At 44.0% G+C, this 12,354-nt stretch overlaps 1 protein-coding gene across 1 annotated transcript in view; it reads left to right on the top strand.

Annotated features, from left to right (window-relative positions):
* The window catches only part of abca7 (ATP-binding cassette, sub-family A (ABC1), member 7), a 25,135-nt gene continuing 12,781 nt past the window's right edge, over positions 1-12,354 (top strand). Inside the window, exons 1-24 of the mRNA XM_064334049.1 lie at positions 1-408; positions 2,057-2,165; positions 2,454-2,547; positions 2,784-2,925; positions 3,067-3,194; positions 3,873-3,994; positions 4,079-4,273; positions 5,096-5,188; positions 5,650-5,887; positions 6,182-6,321; positions 6,569-6,685; positions 6,868-7,065; positions 7,234-7,439; positions 7,652-7,828; positions 8,242-8,464; positions 8,813-9,034; positions 9,249-9,453; positions 9,534-9,644; positions 9,752-9,923; positions 10,114-10,245; positions 10,575-10,714; positions 10,953-11,090; positions 11,299-11,522; positions 12,200-12,257. Of these exons, the coding sequence (XP_064190119.1) occupies positions 2,100-2,165; positions 2,454-2,547; positions 2,784-2,925; positions 3,067-3,194; positions 3,873-3,994; positions 4,079-4,273; positions 5,096-5,188; positions 5,650-5,887; positions 6,182-6,321; positions 6,569-6,685; positions 6,868-7,065; positions 7,234-7,439; positions 7,652-7,828; positions 8,242-8,464; positions 8,813-9,034; positions 9,249-9,453; positions 9,534-9,644; positions 9,752-9,923; positions 10,114-10,245; positions 10,575-10,714; positions 10,953-11,090; positions 11,299-11,522; positions 12,200-12,257 (3,541 nt within the window). The 5' untranslated portion in view covers positions 1-408; positions 2,057-2,099. The remainder of the gene's footprint in view (positions 409-2,056; positions 2,166-2,453; positions 2,548-2,783; positions 2,926-3,066; positions 3,195-3,872; positions 3,995-4,078; positions 4,274-5,095; positions 5,189-5,649; positions 5,888-6,181; positions 6,322-6,568; positions 6,686-6,867; positions 7,066-7,233; positions 7,440-7,651; positions 7,829-8,241; positions 8,465-8,812; positions 9,035-9,248; positions 9,454-9,533; positions 9,645-9,751; positions 9,924-10,113; positions 10,246-10,574; positions 10,715-10,952; positions 11,091-11,298; positions 11,523-12,199; positions 12,258-12,354) is intronic.

Genomic DNA, 12,354 nt, shown 5'->3' on the forward strand with positions numbered 1-12,354 from the left:
ACATCCGTCGCATGTCATCCTTCACATTCACTGAGATTAATCGCTAAATTAAGATAAAACTGACTACCTACATTCGAAGGCAGGTCTCATAGATTATGCCGGCATCTGCGTGTAGCCTCCTGGAATTCCGAGTCACTTAGGGATCCTCAGCTTTGTATATATTTCAAAATAGAACACTCAAAAGCCGTGGACTAGCCAATCAGAATTGAAACCCTTTATCTGAGAACCGTCCCTCATTCTCAACCGCCCAATCAGCGTTTGTAAATGGAGCTGCGACATGGTAGATATTACCAGCTGAAACAGAATGGAAGCACAGCTTCGAGCCCTTAATTCCGGTAAGGGACAGGACTACGTCTACTAGGAAACTATCTGTCACGAAGATAGTATACATTCCCGCGGACCCTAAAGGTGAATGAACATTTGTAACTTGAATAGGAAAAGTATGTGAGAGACTGTTGTCTTTTTTGAATTGATGGCATTTCTTGTACTGTTGAATATTTTATAATAACCACTTTTCGCATCATCCTTGTCTGGTAGAGGAAGTGACTTAGGTATCATTATTAAATATCGGAAACCACTTCTGTGTTGTTTTATTCGATTCTATACGAAGTTTAGGCGACATTGTCGCTAGAATTGTGGCTTGCCAAAAGCTTTCACCCTGTAGTAGTCTTACTTGGCCTGTATTCATTTGATGCATTTCGCACTATTCACCTGCCTTGTGGCGTAATGAGATAGCTTACATCATGTTTTCTATATGAGACCTTTAAATTATCATTTCGTATATGTGCTGTAGCTTTGAACGTATAAAGGCTACATTTTGACTTCAGAGATATAAGCTAAAATTCTTGTTGTGTGGCAGTTGTGGGTGGAATGACAAAACATACGAACCATTTACTTGCTCACAGTCTTTCGCGATTAAAGAAACAAAAATAGATTTTGAATTATGTAGCTAAATTGCAGCAAAATACGTATCCGCACTAATTACGCATTGTGCAATGATTCAGTTTGTCCACAGGTTTGCATACTCACGTTAGATGTCTGTAAGACTGAGACATAATTACACAATCAGTTTCATGAGTAAACTACGCTGACTTGATTGAAAGACATGAATGTGTTCCCTGTGAGTATAATGGTGGGAAAGGTTGCAGGTAAATGCAAATTGCCTTATCTCAGTGTTAGAATTTCACTTTCTTTGACAAAAACTGCCTTGAAACCCTGGTGCTTTTCACAGTCTTTGAATACAAGTACACTTTGGTTGTGGCGCTTCCTCTATTTTTAAGCAGTTTCTTGAAATCTTAACCCCTTCCTGTCATATACGTATAATACCAAACAAGATAGACTGCTACTCTGCAAGCAGCTTAAAAAATACTGATGGTTGTTAGTTGTTACACCGTGCAATTCAGTCCTCAGTCATGACTTCAGTTCATCTGAATATAAAAAATATATATCTGTAAGTTGTAACATTAGTGGTTTTAATACAATTGAGGATCTGTATGCCAACTGAAGCCTTTTACACAAGATATGATATGCCTTTGTAATACCTCACAAAATAAAATATGACTGCCCAATCCTCTGTCAGCATGTGGGACCATAGCTAAGCAAAGGCTGATGTTCACATCTGAAAGTCCTGTAAACCAATTAGGATAACCAGGATTGTAGGATCAGACTACTCTGGGTAGTCCCGAGAAGAACAGCACTCTCCTGTGGGGTCTGAATATCTTCTGCCGACCATGCTTTGGTAATAGCACATTCTTAACAATTAATGCTAAATAATTATTTTATGCAGACAGCAGTTGTACATTTGTGTCACTAAAATTGGGATCCTAAACCACCATCCCTAATCTTTTTATTTTTGAATTTAATAAGTTGTTTCTTCAAATGTCAGTGTAATTAACAGCTTCCTCTTTGTTGTTTTTGTTGAATTGTTTTGAATTGCCATCTTGTCTTGAAGTCAACATCCTTGATTATATATAGATTTTACTGAACATGAGGGACAGAGGTAGAATTAGATGCAGAATCCAGTCTCTGCCTTGACTCCTTTCAGTTCTTCTTGCAGGCACATTGCTGAACTATGGCCTGGTAGCTCCCTGCAGCAGATCATGGGCCTTTGGACACAGCTCTTTCTCCTGCTCTGGAAGAACATCACATATCGCAGGAGGAACAAGGTGAGCAATAAAAAAATTATGTTATGTTACAAAGAACGACCTACTAGATTGATCTGCATCACAATAGATTGCACATACATGAGATCCATGAGGAGGTATATTCATTGTGAGGAAATCCAAAGATCCAAAGTTCATAAAATCATGAAAAAAGCTAAAAAGAACATAAAAGAGGAGTACTTATGGTGCAAGTACTTACCCCTCTATAGTCCTAGATGGCTAAATTAGTTCCTCAGACATTTGTAGTTAGTGTGTGCCTCAGTACAATGTTTTGGTATTCTCCCACTGCAGATCCAGCTGATTATTGAGCTGCTGTGGCCTCTGTTCCTGTTTGTCATCCTCATCTGTGTGCGCCAATCTCACCCTCCATACAAGCAGAATCAATGTGAGTGCCTCCTGCATTTGTGTTGTGCTCAGACAGTTGAAAGCTCTTTTGGCTGAGGAAATGGCTTACCTCTTCCTTCCCCCACTTGGTATAAATGCCAAGCAGACTAAGTAAGGTGATTAATTAAGATAAGGTAATATAGGGTGCCACGCACAGTTACTCCTTACCATAATTATTTTTTAACTTTGGAATTAGTCGATTGCCTTCTTCCCTTGTGACAATGTGGTATGTTTCAGGTCATTTCCCCAATAAGGCCCTTCCCTCTGCTGGCACGCTGCCCTGGGTTCAGGGAATCATATGCAATGTCAATAACCCCTGCTTCCACCAGCCCACCCCTGGGGAGACCCCAGGGCAGGTGGGAAACTTTGATAACTCCATGTGAGTATGCTCTAGTACGTAAGACAATGGAAGAGCAGGCAGTGGGAACAATGAAACCTACTTAGTGCCTTTCACATTCCTTTCAATTATGGTAAACTGCACTAGCACCAAAAAAATGAATGTCTCCATTTCTCCCTGCAGCCTTTCTCGTCTCTTTGTGGATGCCAGAGCCGTTCTCTCGTACAGTGGCAACCAGTCCGTTCTCTCAGGATTCCAAGATGTCCTGCTGGCAGCTCAGAACCTTGGAGAGAGCCCAGGTGCCTGGCCAAGTAAGCACCTACAGTATTGAATCGAGTTAGATGCTGTTGTAGCTCTCAAAAAGATTAATTCAGTGTGTGTCTTCAAATTAATGGGGGAAAAAGAAGAAGAAATTGTTGTAATAGACAAAAGAACAAATGCTAAATGTTGCAGCTGAAGAAGGAATGGTGGCTGTTTTTCTGACAAAACTTGCTTCTGTTGGGGATTATTCCTCAGTGTTTGCTTCCAGACTGTGTGAAGTTCTCTAAGCCTCTTAAAGGTGCTGCCATGTTAGAGGGCAGATTGTTGCTAGGCTTTAAGATTGGTGCTGGTTTCTGCCTGAATCAAAGTCTGATCTGCTGTTAGTTTCAGTTGTCAGTGTGGTACACTTGTTGCATGAGACAAAGTATTCATGGACATATCAATCAGCATTGAAAATATGTATTACTAAATAGACCAGAATGCTTAGTTCTGGATAGATCTCTGCTGCACATTTGCAGGTAGCTAATAGTCCTGTGTCCTGTTCCTGCAAAGCCCCAGATACATCCATTCATCCATTATCTATACCCGCTTATCCTGAGCAGGGTCGCAAAAGCCCCAGATCCTCTCTTACAATGGTTGTTAACAGGGAAAAGGCAGGCATAGATAGCTGTGGCAATCTGTTGGGTTTCGTAAAAAAGGTTTTTGTTTTGTTGTTATTTCCATGGCAGATCTATCTGTTGGAGAGTACCTGCGAGCTAACGAGACCTTCTCTAGCTTCCTTCTGGCCAATGGCAGCCTGCCATCCTCAGCTGTGGACCAGCTGATGAGGGCACAACTCAACCTTCAGGTGGTAAGGTCCCGTCTCTGTGAAACACCCTTTTCAGTACCATCAGGAGAGGCCTAAGGGACAGTAAAGACAGCTTTGTGTCTGTAGGTGTCCTTAGCCGGGGCTGGGCTGCAACTTAAGGACATAGTGTGCAATGCCACCCTGCTCGGCCAGTATCTGGCAGTAGGCCGGGGCGAGTCCCTGTTGGAGCTGCAGAGCCACTTATGCGCCCTGCCCACTGACACCCTACAGGCTGCGGAGCAGCTCTTCCTCTCCCAGCTGGACTACAGCAAGATCTTCACGGTCAGTGCCTTTTTCTTGTGCTTCCATGGTCTGTATGCTGATCCTACAGTCATCACACTGGAGGATCCCATAGTCGGTGCCCTGTTCTTGTGGTTGTACACCTCCGCAATCAGTGTTCAGTTCCTATGGTCTACATAATGTAGGTTCCCACTGTCAGTGTCTTGGTCTTATATTCTATAAATTTCATGTGCCCTCTCCTACTTGAGCTTTCAAGTGTCTTGGTGATAGCTCACAACTTTCTCTTGTTGAACAGCTAAGAAACATGCACATGCTTCTATTGTAGACAGTAACTTGGCAACATCAACAAACATGGGCACACAAGGAATAGTAAAGTTCAGATTTTATTTTGTTTTATCATTCTTTCTTCAATAACTATTGGATCATTTCTGTGCATTTGCCAGACAAAACTTTCCTCGAAAGTAGATAGTCCTCTAGTCTGTTTTAGTGCCATTTTATTCTCTTTACAAAGTGCTGAACAGTCAGTTCTTTACTGACTGGGGCAAAAGCCTCAACTTGTTCAACAAGCTCTGCTCTGTTGGAGCAAAGCTTGGCAGCACATAAGCCAAGCTCTGATAGCTTTCAGTCTGGAAGGAAAACAAAAAGCTTTTTTGTGTCAATGGAACAAATTTATTTTGTTTGTCCCAGAATGTACATTCAAAAGAGGGATCCTCAAACTGTCTCAGTCTATTGACTTGAGTGATCTATGCCACTTAGTGGCAAATAAAATGAGGTTGTGGATGAACAACACAGTAAGGGCATTGTAACCACTGGCAGTGTGTCCCTGGCAGTGTATCCTCACAGTCGCCTCTCTCCTGTCCTCAGAGGGAAAGGCTATTGTCCAACGCTGCCAGGCTACAGACCCTCAGTAAGGCAGTGGGATCTGTGACACAGGAAGTGGCACTCATCATGGACAATGTAAGTATGCAGGATTCCGTTCATAATTTAGTGGGAATGCTTGCGTCACCTTTGTCTAGGCCAGTCCCTCAGCTCAGAAAGCAGTGTCATATTCAGAGTGCAAGAGGTGATGGGGATGAATGTGCTCCTGTATGGGTGCTTCCTTATGTTTGACCTACTCACTGGCCATCTGAGCTTTCATGTGCATAGCAGTGTGTTTCTGACTGGTTCACATTTCCTACTGTAGTATTTCCCCATTGTATCATGTGTCACTGCCATAAGAGACATGTGACAGATTCAAGGATGGGGAAGCCTACATTTTGCACAAGAGACGTCCTGTGTAACGGGATCCAAAAAGGAATATTCTGAATAATCAAACTATTTTTAACTGAGTTACTGTTGACTTGACAATGGTGGGGGATTGCAAGCACCGTCAAAAGAATATTCTATTCAAGCATCTGCTTGTGCCCTCTCCCCTTCAGTTGTCGTCTCTGTCCAGCTTCTCTGAGTTGAACAGAGAGCTGCGAATGCTCTCACCAGAGAACAGAACAGCAGTGTCCCGTGAAAGCTTCAGAGCCTTCTCGCGAATCGTGTGTGGACACCCAGAGGGGGGTGTGGAGTGGATCCCCTCGCTCAACTGGTACGAGGACAATGACATCAAGTCCTTCCTAGGCAAGAATGGCACAGAGAAGGTGAACATGGAAAATGACAACACCACAAGTGAGCGACCATGATCTTCCCATTTATCCTTACCTCACAGGCCAAAGACACTGTGACATTACCATTTCCTTATTCCAAAGTAGTAGTCAATGTTTTTGCAGTACAATATACAGTAGATATGATGTAATAATTGAAGTGAGGATTATTTTCATTTGATACTTTGATGCAATATTTTTGATTGTGTTTTATGTTTTCATTTGTTCTGAGTTTTTAAGTGCATTTTGTTCAAGTTGTGAGAGGAACTGACAAGAAAGTCTTTTGCATTGTCCTTATGGCCGCTTTATTTTCCCTCAGCTCCATACTGCAAAAACCTCATTCAGAGCCTGGAGTCAAACCCACTGTCCCGCGTCGTGTGGCATGGGATCAAACCACTGTTCATCGGCAAACTACTGTATGCCCCAGACACTCCAGTGACACGCAACATCATGAAGGAGGTTTGGTTTGCCACACATGGAACCTCTCTCTCTCTCTCTTTGTCTCTCTCTCTCTCTTCCTTCCTCCTTTCCTCTGTCCCATTTCTTACTTGAACAACCCAGTCTTGCTTTTAGCTTTTCTCCCTTTTTCACATTCATAGATCTGAATCATGACTAGTTAAGCCTGTATTTATTGACCAGTAATATTGTGGTGTTGTTGTTAAATGCTTATTTATTCACATGCAGCTGGCTTGGTTTTATCTTTCAGGTGAACAGAACCTTCCAGGACTTGAAGATTCTAGAAGACCTGCAGGGGGCATGGGAGGAAGTGGGCCCCCGAATCAAGACCTTCATGGAGAGCAGTGCTGAAATTCAGCTGCTGCAGGTAGAATGGGTAGCAGCATCACTTTTGAATCAAGATGCGATCAGTCCAATTGTTTACTAATGATTTTTGGACAGTATTGTATGCATTCTCATAAATGTATGACAAGGCTTTTTGATTTTATTATATAATATATATAATTGATGTTGCGCCCTGTCTTTCATGCGCTGGGACCTGGCTCACAGGATCTGCTGAGACGGCCTGAAGTGGCGGTCCTTGTAAACCTCCGCTTGGAGAAAACTTCCTGGACAGCCTCCCGCATTGCCCACTTCCTGTCCACACCTTCACCATATGCCCCGCAGAGAGACAGGGTGCAGTACACCTGGCTGGACGTGTTCCAGGAAGTGAACAGCACCATAAACACCCTCTCTCAAGTTACCCAGGTGCCCTCTACCTCTTGAGTTCTGCTCGCCAATTGCACAACCTCATAGATCTCAGTTGTCTGTCTTATCTTTTTGGACTCAGTTTCGATGTCACTGATGTCATTTTAGTGATGCTTCCATGCGGGGTTATCCTAGCCCAATGCTCTCTTTCCCCCTTTCTGCTCACAGTGCTTCTCCCTGAACAAGCTGGAGGGTGCTGCCTCAGAGGGCGAGATGATTGAACGGGCCCTGGAGCTGCTGGAAGAAAGACAGTTTTGGGCAGGCGTGGTCTTCCTCCTGCCAGATCCTTCATCTCCCACCCTGCCCCCCCATGTGTCTTACAAAATCAGAATGGACATTGATGATGTTACCCGCACTAATAAGATCAAAGACAGGTATGCATACTCATTCTCAAGGAAGTGATGCCACTGTGGATTGCAAAAGTAAATTTACTACATCCAAGAGAAATCCAAGTAAAATAAATAAATAAATTCATTCATTCAATGCCCAGATATGAGCTTCTCCTCTGTGGTTATCACCCAGTAGTGAGAGAAAGTAGCCTCTTATCATGTTAGCGGTGTTTAATTTGAAGTATTTGATTGGTCAGATTCTGGGATCCAGGACCAGCAGCGGATCCATTCAACGACATGCGCTATATTTGGGGAGGCTTTGTGTACGTGCAGGACCTGGTGGAGCGGGGTCTGGCTCGTGTTCTGAGTGGCAAGCAGCAACACGTTGGCATCTACCTGCAGCAGATGCCTTACCCCTGCTATGTGGATGACGTGTGAGTGTTTTTCCTGATGAAAGTTGGAGGTACCCTGAAATGATCTTCAACAGAAATTAATTTGAAATGTTATACAATCGTAGAGCCTAACTGCAGATGTTTGTTGATTATGCTCTCCTTCTTAGGCAGTACAATTGAATAATAGGTCATAGTTTTTTGAAGATCATTTTGTAGTTTGCGCAACTCAGCCATTTATCCTTTTTGTGGATTAGCACCCAAAAAAGCAAATATCCATACAGTGTAGGTTTTGAGTAAACTTTTTTTTTCATGATGTTGTATTTCTAGAACTCTTACTAGCAGCATTTGTTCATTTTTTCACCCTGCTGGTTTTATACGTTTCTCTTTATGACCTAATTTCTGTTTTTCTTATACTTTTTTGATCAATCTTCCATGCTTTCTGTCCTGGTCTCCAGCTTCTTGCGTGTACTGAACCGCTCCCTACCGCTCTTCATGACTCTGGCCTGGATCTACTCGGTGGCCATGATCATCAAGGGTGTGGTCTACGAGAAGGAGGCGCGGCTGAAGGAGACCATGAGGATTATGGGGCTCGGCACCACTACACTGTGGGTCAGCTGGTTCATCAGCAGCTTCGTCCCCTTCCTGATCAGTGCAGGTCTCCTCATTTCCTTGCTCAAGGTAAGCATCCAGTCAGTATGAGTTTGGCACTTTTTGTCCTCAGAGGAGTGGCTTCACCATCTGTGATGTAATGAGTCATATGATGGTGTTACTGTCCCATTGTCCCATCTGCTTCTAGCCCTGGCTTGTGTCTCTCGGTATCTTGTATGAATTATTTAAAAGGTTATTCACCACAGATTTCAGAAAATGTGTACAGTGATGTTACCTAAAAGGTTTTTCATGGCCTCATTATCAATGTTATGCTAATGGGGGCAGCTTTTAAGTGTGTGTAAATGGAGAGATTTCTTGGTATGGTTTTGTCGAGGGATTTGCACGAGGCTCTCTCACCCTTTTCTTTGTTTTGTTCAGTGGGGAGACATCCTACCCTACAGTAATCCTGCGGTGGTCTTCTTCTTCCTGGCCGCCTTTGCCACGGCCACCATCATGCAGTGCTTCCTAATAAGCACCTTCTTCTCCCGAGCCAACCTGGCAGCAGCCTGCGGGGGCCTAATATATTTCTCTCTCTACCTGCCCTATGTGCTCTGTGTGGCCTGGAGGGACCGCCTCACTGTGGAGCTCAAGGTTTTTGCTGTGAGTCTTGGGCCCTTTCCTCCTCCTTTACTGAACTGACATGTGTCTTATTAGGTAATGGTAGTGAAAGCACTTGAAAGCACAATGAATGTGGGTGTAAGCTGAGACTCTTGAACTATCTGGAAGCTCGCCTGGCATTCTTATTTTGGCATATGATCTGTTGGGACTGCTGAAAACCTGCTACTTTCTTAAACCTATGTTTCTCTTCTGTCAGAGTCTGCTGTCCCCCGTAGCCTTTGGTTTCGGTTGCGAGTATTTTTCCCTGTACGAGGAGCAGGGAGTGGGCATCCAGTGGTTCAACCTAGTTTCCAGCCCCATGGAGGGAGACTCCTACAACTTCAGAACCTCCATCATGCTCTTGTTTGTTGATGCTGTCATATATGGAGTGGCCACATGGTACATTGAAGCCGTGTTCCCAGGTTGGTAAAACCCAGGCAGACGTTTGTTGCTTCTGTGAGGAGTGGCATACACTTCACAACCTTTTTTTTGTTTGTCTCAGGAGAGTTTGGGATTCCCAGACCCTGGTATTTCATCTTCCAATTGAATTACTGGGGTGGAGTACCCCTAGAACTGGGGCTCCCAATCCCCCCTGCACCCCAAGATTCAGAGGGTGAGCCTGGCTTTGTTCCTGGGTTTTTGGACAGATCTGTTGCTTGAGTCCTCTTATCAGAGAATTGAATCCCTGTATTTAGGAGTCTCTGTCTCTGTCTGTCACAGTGTGTCTGGAAGAAGAGCCCACTCACCTCCCAGTGGGAGTAGCCATCCGGGACCTGGTCAAAATTTACAAAAAAGGTGCCAAGCTGGCTGTGAACCACCTCAGCCTAAAGTTCTACGACGGCCAGATCACCTCCTTCCTGGGGCACAACGGTGCTGGAAAGACTACCACCATGTGAGGACTGTGTTTAATGAACAGAGAAGTTAAATCAGCCCATAGAGTATAATCTCATCATTGCCATTGCATTACATGGATTCAGAGACCTTCACAGTCCCTTCCCTTTTCTGATACTCACAATATCTGTGTGCGCTACAATATCTGTACCTCTGTGTAAATAATATTGAGCATTTTTTCCCAATGGTAGGTCCATTCTGACTGGTCTGTTTCCACCCACTGCTGGTACAATATATGTCAAGGGTATGGACATTCGCACTAACATGGACACCATACGCAAGACCCTGGGCGTGTGTCCCCAACATAATGTTCTCTTTGACATGTAAGAACCCACCACCCTTGAATTGGCATGGATACCATAATGGCTCCTTGGATGTATGGCACCCTGTACTGTATGATATTTTGTGTCTGGAAAGAAAATATCAGTTTTTCTGTATATTTGGGAAATTTTAATTTAATTTTTTAATTGTTTCTATACCTGAAGTTGTTGCGATTTCAAAAAATGTCAGAAAGTTCACTGGTTTCATTTAAATTATTTCAAAGAATTATTTGACCCAGGTCTGGTGTTGAGATGTTCAAAACCCGTACCCTTCATCAGTCATTGCTAGTAACTTGAGCTCTGTGTTGTTTATATTTGCCACTTGCACCCAGCCTGACAGTGGAGGAGCATGTGTGGTTCTATGGCCGTCTGAAGGGCCTGTCTAACAGTGAAGTGAAGAATGAGATGGACAAGCTTCTGACGGACGTGGGACTGCTGCACAAGCGGTGTGAGCAGACCAGGAACCTCTCTGGTACTTATCACCTACTGGCTATTGAGGGCACCATCTGCTGCTAGGCTGTTGCTGCTAGAACTGATAGTATTGTAGCAGCTGGGCTTTGTGTTGACTTAGCACATGCATAGACACACGTGCACACACACAGACACCCACATGCAAACATATACACACATGCACATATAAACTCACACACACTAAATTTGCTTTCCCTCTTCTGTTCTGTTCTCTTCTCTTCTCTTCTCACCTCTCACAGGGGGCATGCAGAGGAAGCTGTCTGTTGCTATTGCCTTTGTGGGAGGCTCCAAGGTGGTGGTCCTGGATGAGCCCACTGCTGGCGTGGACCCCTACTCCCGTCGAGGCATCTGGGACCTGCTGCTCAAATATCGCAAAGGTCCGGGCCTTCCTCGTCCTTCAGGGTGGCAGTCCACAATACTCCCAAATTCTTAATTCTGTAGCCAGTGTTATCACATTCTGTAGCAGAGCAAGGTACTCTGTATCACTACATGAGTGAACAGTACTTCATGTGGACTTTGGCTGTAGTTTCTGGATATCTGTTGAATCTCCTGATTTTGTTTCTCTTTTGCATACCTCGTTCTTAGATCGCACCATCATCCTGTCCACTCACTATATGGATGAGGCAGATCTCCTTGGTGACCGGATTGCCATCATCTCCCAGGGCAAACTGTGCTGCTGCGGCTCTCCACTCTTCCTGAAGGCTCGCCTGGGCACTGGTTATTACCTGACTGCGGTAAAGAGAGATGTGGTGAATGGGCCATCCCACAGTGCCAGTGCTGGCAGGGTCTCACTCCCTGCTACCACAAAGGTGAGCCAAATCCCATTTAGTGTTTGTTATATAGTTTATGCTGTATTACCATTACATTTCAGTGTGTTCAGGTAGGTAATTTTACATTTTCAATCACATCACAGACCACAAAAAAATATTTCCAGAGATATTTTCAAAATTCCAAGTAAATATAGAGGGTATGCATTGACGTCACTTTCCCAACGGAATACGCCCCCTCAGTCGGGACTGAGTGGCAAAACATGCTGCCACATGGCTGCCTTTAGTATAGGAAACTGCAAAACCGGAAGTAAAACAAACGATTATCTGCTTAAATTAAAGGCAGTTGGACTCGACAGTGATCCTTACAACTTACCAAAGTACCAGTGGTCCATGGACATTCAACAAGAAATTGTACAGTCAATCGCACAACAGCTCTTTCCCATTTTAGATGTGTTTTTTGTGTTTTCACGGCATTCAAGCTGAACGCTAACGCTATCACTCAGTAGTCTTTCTGCCACTCAGTGGGTGTAACCGCAGTGACTTCCACCTACTGCGACGTTATGTGCATACCCACTATTCTTGTCGCTATTCCTTGTTTGGATCTGATTGTCCTGGTCTAATTGCAAGGATTGAATCAAATTTTCCCATCTAAATAAATCCATGAACTGCTCAGTTTTCATGCCCTATGTAAAATGTGACCTGTTCACCACTTTCAGGACAGTGACTCATCCAAGAGTGATGACACAGGGCTTGGTAGTGAGGACAGTGGCTCAGGTGAGTCTCTCCCTTTGTGACAACTGGAAACTTTGTGTCGTTATACATTGTTAGCAGTTGGCTTTGCACTGACCTCATTCATACCCCTCCCCCTTTG

Source organism: Anguilla rostrata, chromosome 4, assembly GCF_018555375.3.
Source record: "Anguilla rostrata isolate EN2019 chromosome 4, ASM1855537v3, whole genome shotgun sequence".
In the NCBI taxonomy this organism is placed as follows: domain Eukaryota; kingdom Metazoa; phylum Chordata; class Actinopteri; order Anguilliformes; family Anguillidae; genus Anguilla; species Anguilla rostrata.